This window comes from Tupaia chinensis, unplaced genomic scaffold (genome assembly GCF_000334495.1).
Source record: "Tupaia chinensis unplaced genomic scaffold, TupChi_1.0 Scaffold000478_3, whole genome shotgun sequence".
In the NCBI taxonomy this organism is placed as follows: Eukaryota; Metazoa; Chordata; class Mammalia; order Scandentia; family Tupaiidae; genus Tupaia; species Tupaia belangeri.
Window position 1 is genome coordinate 8,404,342 of NW_006159990.1, and position 9,268 is coordinate 8,413,609.

A 9,268-nucleotide genomic window follows, 5' to 3' on the forward strand; every position below is an offset into this window, starting at 1 on the left:
GTTGGGACCAGCAGATGCCATAATGGTTACATCACTGACTCCCAGTTGTCAACTGCAGTTTGGACTTAGAGACTTGAACCCCACACTGGGCACATGCACTGCGTGCTTGTCCAAAACCTGAAGAGAATGGAGAAAGGATTGCGGCGTTGGCCTGGCTATCTCCCCTGGAGGAGTTGATTTCTTTCTTTTTGCCTGTCTCCAGTGATTGTATGTGCCCTATAGCAAAAATTTCTCTCAAGAAAATATGAAAAAGTTTAAAAAATTGAATTATGAAACTGTAAATGGGAAATGAAATGCCTCAAAAAACAAACAAACAAACAAACAAAAACAGCAAAAAACCACATGGTTAAAAAAAAAAAACAAAAAAAAACCAGCAAAAAACCACATGGTTAAAGACTTAAAGCTTCTGTAACTGCAAAATAAAAAAAAGGATCCAAACAAATAGACCAAACAGCCTATATAAAACTAGGAACGTCCTGATTATCACATAATGGACCCAAGTCATGAACAATTCACATAATCAGTGTAACTAAAAGTGAAGAGATATTTAACTGAATGGACATTTTGGTTTTTATTTTGATTTGGTGGAATACTATTTGGAAAAGTAATATGGCAAAGGTTAATTAATCCCACTTCCAGTAATATAAGCCAAGGGGATGTAGTGTGTGTTGTGGGAAAACAGCTCTGAGGAAATAAAACCTTGAGGTGTTGGGGTGTTCAGTTCCTCCTTAATCAGTGATTAAAACCAGAGTGGGGCAGCCATTTAAAGCCTTGATACAAATGATTTTAAATACCAACCACTCTGGGAAATGCTTGCAGTAGAAAAGAACAGGGTAAAATGAGAAAAACAAGACCAGGGCACAACTTTTAAAATAAACATTTTGAATTTTAGTATTTTCAACCAAATGCACTTGAAAAGAGGCTTGAAAGATAGGCTGATGGTCTAGTGGTTAAGGGAGCCGGATCTCACAGGGCCCACCACAGTTCAAATCCAGCCTGTGCTGGAAAAACACCCTGTCGGAGTGCGTGTGTGCCCCAAAGCCCCACAAAATGGAAAAATGGGAGAGGGATTGTGGGTTGACCAGGCACTTTCTCTCTGTCCTGCGTACGCATCCTCTGGCAATAAAAAAAAAAAAAAAGGAAAAGAAAAGAAAAGAGGCTCAAAAGAGGTACAAGAAAAAAAAGTCCATCAACAATAAAATGTAGGGACCAGCAGTTAGCATAATGGCTATGTCGCTGGACTCCCACGTAGTCGACCGCGGTTCGCGTCCCAGACCCGGTGGCTTAAACTCAGGCCGGGTTCCTGTCCGTGCGTGCCCAAGATCCCAAGAGAAGGGAGGAGAAGGGATTGCGGCGTGACCATCCCCCCTGGGGGGTGATTTCTCGCTTTCTGTCTCCCTGTCTCTGTCTCTCTGGCGAGTGCACGCGCCCTATAGCGAAAACCTCTCAAAAAAAAAAATTGAACTCCAATATAATACAAAGTAGTCAAGGTATTGAAGTTGAACATATATATCAAAACAACCCTCTAACCCTGTGGTTTGAGTCCACTTACGGAGGAGAAAACTTGAGCCAAGGAGCTAGTAACCGGTGCAGAGCTCCGGGCTCCAGTCGGGACAGACCAGTTCTCGCAGGCCTAGCACTACCCGCAGGCCGTCTCCTAGGAAACCGAGCTCGCCCGCCCCATGACCGCTTACCTCACTTCCGCTCCTGCGCACTAAGGCTCCAGGAGGACACCCTGCCCGCCTGGCGAAAATGGTCGCTGCACGCTTACCCCCAGTGACGTTAACGCTGAAGCAGGTACCGGTAGTTCTTTTCAGTCTTCGAGGGCAGCCTCCTGAGGTCTAAAGCTTCTTGATTTAACACTGTTTCGTCCTCCATCCTGTCTACGGAATGGGTCATGAGAGCGGCCTGGCGGGTTCCGGGATCATGACCCTTCGCTCACACTCTGATTGGCCCCAGGCTTGCGGGCGTGGTTTTCCGCCGCGATCGCCTGCGACCAGCCAGGCTCTTGGTTTCTCTCAGTCCCGATTCCTCAGCCACCCTATGACCAGGGTAGCCTGCAGTGCCGGTTGTATTGAACTGTGGTAGACAGCAGATAAAATTATCAAAGTTGGACAGCTGCGTTCGTTTAGAAAAGTGCTGCTGTTGTAGCCGAAAGAGAGAATAGGCTGTTCTTTTTCTTGTGGCAAGTCAGCTCTTGTTTAAGAGTGCTTATGTTTGACAACGAAGTAAGCAAACAACCCGAATGATCTTGCCGCTGTCATTAAAAAAATAAAAATGTTAAGGACCAACGAGAAATCTGGTTACAGTTTGGTGCGCTGTCCAGGATGGTGGCTGTACAATTGTAATGGTCATTTCTCCTAACTCATATAGTTCATGAGAAGGCAACAAGTTCTCCTCCTGTACAGAAGGATTTTGCAAGCCATTCGGCAAGTTCCAAGTGATTCTGATCGCAAATACCTGAAGGACTGGGCAAGGGAAGAATTCAAAAAAAACAAAAGTGCCACAGAAGAGGTGAGAACAAGGTCTTGGTGAGGATGGCCAAAAGTCTTGTATTGATCAGTGAATCTTAAAAAAACATTTAAGCAGACAGCATATAAAAGTCACCAAAATGGTGTACCTTGGCTGTTGCTTGTAATGTTACTGATTTCTACTCACCAAAATGGTATTTTAATGTTGCTTTTTTCAATAGCATCCCCTTTTATGCTGTACCACATATGTATGTGTATATTCCAGTTTCCAGTATTGTATGTTTATTTTGCTTTCTTAAATTGCTAGAAGGCATGTGCACGCCTGAAAGAGAAAGCATCCCTCTCAGTGAGGTGTGGTCACGCAGCAGTCCTTTCCTCCATTTCTCCACCCCATCAGGATTTTGAGCATGCATACACATATACCTGGTGTGTTTTTTAAGCCACCAGGGCCAGGACTCAAACCACAGTTGGCCATGTAGGATCTGGCTGTTGTGCACACTGCTTAACAGCTGTGCTGCAGGGCTGGGCCCCAGTATTGGTTCTTGATTTTAACAAAATATTAGAGCTGAACCTTGTTTAACCAGGTAAAGCAGTGACCAGATTTCACTTTCTTCTACAGGATACAATCCGGATGATGATTACTCATGGAAATATGCAACTCAAGGAGTTAGAAAAAACACTTGCTTTAGCAAAATCTTAAGTACTGGATTATTCTGAAGGATTTTCAAAATCTCCACATGTTTTGTTGAAATTAGGTTTAACAGTGGGCAACCCAAAGTCAAGTCAAACTGTTTACATGTATATACAGCATTTGGAAAAAATACCAGAAGATGGAGCATGGTAGGTCTGCAAGAGAAAAAGAAAGCACATCAGAACAATTGCCTTAGCACTGAAAAACTTACTCTGTGTTTTAAAAATGTTGCTGGATGTGTCAGCAATTTTTGTAAGATGCAAAAGCCACTATAAAAAATGGCCAGTTAGCATGTGAAATAGCCCTCAACACAATTATCAGGAAAATCAAAAGCACAATGAGATATTACTTCAAATCCACTGGAATGGCTATCATTAAAAAGGTAAATAATAACAAATGTGGTGAAGATAGAGAGACATTGGAACCCTGCTAGCGGGAATATAAAATGGAACAGCCAGTTTGGAAAACAGACTATCACTCCTCAGAAGGTTAACTATAAAGTTACTGGGGCCAGCAAGTGGTGTGGTGGTTAAAGGCACTGGACTACCACATGGCCAACCATGGTTTGAGTCCCAGACTTGGCAGCTTGCTTTGTCTGTCTGTCTGTCTGTCTGTCTGTCTCTCTTTCTCTCTTTGTCTCTGGTCAAATTAAAAATAAATAAAGTAAAAAAAAAAGTTACCATATAATTTAGCAATTCTCCTCTGAGGTCTGTAACCAAGAGAATTGAAAATGTGTCTGTAAAAGACTTGTACATGAATGTTCATAGCATTAGCATTCGTAAAAGCCAAAAAAATGGAAACAGTCCAAATGCTCATCAGCTGATAAGTAGATAAGTATATGGTATAGTCATACAATAAAATATTATTTGGCATTAAAAAGGAATGAAGGATTGGGATATGCTACACATGGCTGAATATTGAAAATATTATTAAATGAAAGAAACCAGTCACAAAAGATTATGTATTATGTGATTCCATTCACATGACATGTCCAGAATAAACAGAAAGATTAGTGGTTGTGGATGGAATGGAGAGTAATGCCTAATGTGTGGAGTTTCTTTTAAAAATATCCTAAAGTTAGATTATGGTGTTGGTTGCACAGCTCTGTGAATATGCTCAAATCCACTGAATTACACATTTTAAATATAGTAAAGGAATTATATTTTTAATAAAATGGGTTTAAAAAGCATTATGAGATGTAGGACTGACCCCAGGACATACCTTAGATCTTTCTTAAAAAATTCTCTAGCGTTACTTCTCAGAGTTGATGAGGTTTGTTCTTTGGATAGGTCATGATTTGATAAGAGGACTCTCCAAAACAATCACCACTGCGTAATTTGGAATATGTTGGGAAGATGAGAAACTTATCGAAGCACTTAGCAATGAGAAGAGGGAAAACTCTTCAGCAATTCCGAATGAATCTTCTGCAGTTACTTCAACATCCATGTGGAAAGTAAAGAAATCATAGAAGGTCTTTAGTGCTGTAGGTTCTCCTCCAATGACAGGAAAAAATGGAGAGAATTTGAAGAATACATCAGAGATAAATGTATTACAAAGTTCATTTCAGGACACTTGAAAAAGACATTTATAAGATACAATTAAGTTCATCGAATGTGTGAAAGTTTGTGGAAGATGCTGAGATTTGCAGTTCAAAACACACAAGTCCTGTGCTCATCAAAGAAACAGAGCCAAGAAGCTAATCTAAGAATCTGACTAGCACTTAAAAAGTACAGAATTTTGCAGAGTAATAAATGGTTATCTAGTACTGCAGTGTATGCCAGAGGAGAGGTATAAACTGATGGTGGCCATGCTGATAACTGCCAAAGGCCACTCCCATCTCCGCATAACTGAGCCCCCAAGACGAAATCATTCTGAATACTGTTTCATAGTGGTAATCTCCCAATGCAAAATGCTTACATGAGACAGTTTTCAGGCTTTTATATAGTTATAAATCAACCTACTGCAAAATGATCAGACAAACAGGAGAAGCATTCGTAAACAGTTTTAGAACAGAGAACACTTTGGAAATGTGTGTGGTTTGACTGATACATACTTAAATATAGGCTATTGGTTTTTTTTTTCCTTTTTTTAAAATTAATTTTATTTATTCATTCTAATTTGACAGAGAGACACACAGAGAGAAAGAGAGATTAAAAAGGTAAATAATAACAAATGTGGTGAAGATAGAGAGACATTGGAACCCTGCTAGCGGGAATATAAAATGGAACAGCCAGTTTGGAAAACAGACTATCACTCCTCAGAAGGTTAACTATAAAGTTACTGGGGCCAGCAAGTGGTGTGGTGGTTAAAGGCACTGGACTACCACATGGCCAACCATGGTTTGAGTCCCAGACTTGGCAGCTTGCTTTGTCTGTCTGTCTGTCTGTCTGTCTGTCTCTCTCTCTTTGTCTCTGGTCAAATTAAAAATAAATAAAGTAAAAAAAAAAGTTACCATATAATTTAGCAATTCTCCTCTGAGGTCTGTAACCAAGAGAATTGAAAATGTGTCTGTAAAAGACTTGTACATGAATGTTCATAGCATTAGCATTCGTAAAAGCCAAAAAAATGGAAACAGTCCAAATGCTCATCAGCTGATAAGTAGATAAGTATATGGTATAGTCATACAATAAAATATTATTTGGCATTAAAAAGGAATGAAGGATTGGGATATGCTACACATGGCTGAATATTGAAAATATTATTAAATGAAAGAAACCAGTCACAAAAGATTATGTATTATGTGATTCCATTCACATGACATGTCCAGAATAAACAGAAAGATTAGTGGTTGTGGATGGAATGGAGAGTAATGCCTCATGTGTGGAGTTTCTTTTAAAAATATCCTAAAGTTAGATTATGGTGTTGGTTGCACAGCTCTGTGAATATGCTCAAATCCACTGAATTACACATTTTAAATATAGTAAAGGAATTATATTTTTAATAAAATGGGTTTAAAAAGCATTATGAGATGTAGGACTGACCCCAGGACATACCTTAGATCTTTCTTAAAAAATTCTCTAGCGTTACTTCTCAGAGTTGATGAGGTTTGTTCTTTGGATAGGTCATGATTTGATAAGAGGACTCTCCAAAACAATCACCACTGCGTAATTTGGAATATGTTGGGAAGATGAGAAACTTATCGAAGCACTTAGCAATGAGAAGAGGGAAAACTCTTCAGCAATTCCGAATGAATCTTCTGCAGTTACTTCAACATCCATGTGGAAAGTAAAGAAATCATAGAAGGTCTTTAGTGCTGTAGGTTCTCCTCCAATGACAGGAAAAAATGGAGAGAATTTGAAGAATACATCAGAGATAAATGTATTACAAAGTTCATTTCAGGACACTTGAAAAAGACATTTATAAGATACAATTAAGTTCATCGAATGTGTGAAAGTTTGTGGAAGATGCTGAGATTTGCAGTTCAAAACACACAAGTCCTGTGCTCATCAAAGAAACAGAGCCAAGAAGCTAATCTAAGAATCTGACTAGCACTTAAAAAGTACAGAATTTTGCAGAGTAATAAATGGTTATCTAGTACTGCAGTGTATGCCAGAGGAGAGGTATAAACTGATGGTGGCCATGCTGATAACTGCCAAAGGCCACTCCCATCTCCGCATAACTGAGCCCCCAAGACGAAATCATTCTGAATACTGTTTCATAGTGGTAATCTCCCAATGCAAAATGCTTACATGAGACAGTTTTCAGGCTTTTATATAGTTATAAATCAACCTACTGCAAAATGATCAGACAAACAGGAGAAGCATTCGTAAACAGTTTTAGAACAGAGAACACTTTGGAAATGTGTGTGGTTTGACTGATACATACTTAAATATAGGCTATTGGGTTTTTCTTTCCTTTTTTTAAAATTAATTTTATTTATTCATTCTAATTTGACAGAGAGACACACAGAGAGAAAGAGAGAGAGCAGAAATGAGATAGCAAGGCACAAGGTCCAGGACTTGAACTGTGGTCTGCCATGTGGGAGTGTCCAGCACCTTAACCACCACATCACTTGCTGGTCCCTTTATAGGCTATTGTTATTAAATCCAAAATCTTTTAAAAAAACTCCTTTTATAATGTATTGAAGCCAATGACTTTTGGTGATGTTCTTCCTGATAGTGGGATACATGAAGAACTTAAATGAGTGTGTGTATTAATAGTTTCAGTTTGCAAGAAATAAACATCACAGACTCCAAAAACACCTATGTTGCAGTTTGTTTTTTAAAAAATTATTTATCGTTATTAAAGTTTTTAATTTTGCTACAGGACATGTGCACTCAGAGAGAGACATAGACAAAGCAAGAAAGGGAGCCACCAGGTCTGGGACTCAAACTGTGGTCAGCCATGTGGGAGTCCAGCACCCCAACCACCATGCTACCTGCTGACCCCATGGTTTTGTTTTTTAAAATAGAGAATATTGAGTTATCTTTAAAAGGATAAAATTACCATAATAGACATGCTTTTACCTTCATCTCTAAAGAACAGTTTAATTTGTTCACTCATTTGTTTTGATTATCCCTTCTGAATTACTAGTCAAATCTTGATTAACTTAAGACATATTTAGCAATTTCTTCTCGGGTATAGAACCAAAATCATTAGAATGATGACTGGACTCCATGTGGGAGTTCAGTGCCCCTAACCACCACGCCACCTGCCAGTCCCTTCTTTTAACCAGAATAGAAGGGCTGGTGAAACACGTTTTATTTATCATGAAATGATTTTTATCAGTATTCTAGATTAGGTGACAAATTTTTCTGGATGTTCTCTGGAAACCACTTCTATTTGAATGTTAAACTTCGGTTATTTTGGGACCAGCATATGGCATAATAGTTACATCGCTGGATTCCCACATGGTTGACCACGGTTTGAGTCCCAGACCTGGTGACTAAAAACTCATGCCAGGTACATGTGCGTGCATGCCCTAAATCCTGAAAGGAGAAGGGATTGTGGTGTGACCGTCCCCACTGCAGGGGTGATTTCTCACTGTCTCTGTCTCTCCGGCAAATGCATGTGCCCTATGACAAAACTCTCAAAAAAAAAAACTTAAAATGTTTGAATGAATATTAGGCATTTGAACTACAGTAAACCAATCCTTTTATAAAGGTAGTTTTCATCTTACAATGGTTTGACTTAAGACTTTTTGATTTTATATGTTTATGAGGTTATTAATGCATTTTTAACTGATTGTATATGGTTGGTTTACCAGGATATAACCCCATCTTGAATCAAGGAACATCTATATTAAGTTGTGTGTTTTTTGTTGTGTTGTTTTGTTTTTTAAGTACAAAAAGCTTTGGAGCTTAACAGAAATTGCTAAGGCTAATTATAGTATAACATTGATTGCCCCTATATCATTCCCCGTTTTGACATGTGCCATCAGCTTGAAAATTTAAAGTTCATGATACAAGCATTGTTGTAGATGTACCTGCAGAGAGACAGGCTACTTCCCAATAACAGAAGTAAAATACATTAGGGTTAATTTTATCATTTTTGTTTACAGAAAGGTATAAATTTTATATACTTTCACCTGCATAAAAATATTGCATTGTGTTTTGTGTGTGTCTCCTATGTATTGGCATTTGACTTAATAGTTAAGAGAAAGTATTTCCTCTTAAATGCAATTAACAAATAAGATATTGCTATGTTTTAGTCTTATTTATAAAGGGATTCTGAAAGGTTCTTTCTTAAACTGGTGTTATTTTTTACCTTTTTTAAAAAAGAATTATTTTATTTATTTATTTTAATCAGAGAGGACAGAGAGGGAAAAAGAGAGAGGGGGCAAAGTGAGAAAGCAAGCTGCCAGGTCCAAGACTTGAACCGCAGTCCACCATGTGGGAGTTTAGTGCCCCTAACCACACCACCACCTGCCGGCCCTTCTTTTAACTTTTTCTTTCTTTTTCCCCCCAATTTTTTGTCTTCTTTTGTTTTTTTTATCTGGGGGAGGGTTTTGCTATAGGGCCTGTGAACTCACCAGAAAGAGACAGAGAGACAGAAAACGAGAAATCATCCCTCTGGGGGGATGGCCACGCCACAATCCCTTCTCCTCCATTCTCTCAGGATCTTGGACACACATGCACATACTCACGGCCCGTTCTCTCGGGATCTT

General features: G+C 38.9%; 1 protein-coding gene across 3 annotated transcripts; it reads left to right on the forward strand.

The window, feature by feature from the left end:
* The first annotated feature begins 1,704 nt into the window (after nt 1-1,704).
* Nucleotides 1,705-7,363, forward strand: LYRM2 (LYR motif containing 2). 3 transcript variants are annotated; one of them, XR_335648.3, is made up of 4 exons: nt 1,705-1,797; nt 2,374-2,514; nt 3,091-3,544; nt 5,321-7,363. XR_335648.3 is itself a non-coding variant. In XM_006156122.3 (3 exons), exons 1-3 carry the CDS (start codon nt 1,753-1,755, stop codon nt 3,169-3,171), a joined length of 267 nt encoding a protein of 88 aa, XP_006156184.1. In that variant the 5' UTR covers nt 1,705-1,752; the 3' UTR covers nt 3,172-5,306. The 3 variants fall into 3 exon arrangements, 1 of the variants encoding a protein (XP_006156184.1); XR_001370949.2 differs by lacking the exon at nt 5,321-7,363 and adding an exon at nt 4,452-5,306; XM_006156122.3 differs by lacking the exon at nt 5,321-7,363 and having other exon boundaries at nt 3,091-5,306.
* Nucleotides 7,364-9,268: the final 1,905 nt, after the last annotated feature.

Coding starts and splice junctions, on each gene's coding strand:
- LYRM2 (XM_006156122.3), top strand. CDS start 1,753: ATGGTCGCTGCACGCTTACCCCCAGTGACGTTAACGCTGAAGCAG. Junction 1,798..2,373: donor TGACGTTAACGCTGAAGCAG/GTACCGGTAGTT, acceptor TAACTCATATAG/TTCATGAGAAGGCAACAAGT. Junction 2,515..3,090: donor ACAAAAGTGCCACAGAAGAG/GTGAGAACAAGG, acceptor TTTCTTCTACAG/GATACAATCCGGATGATGAT.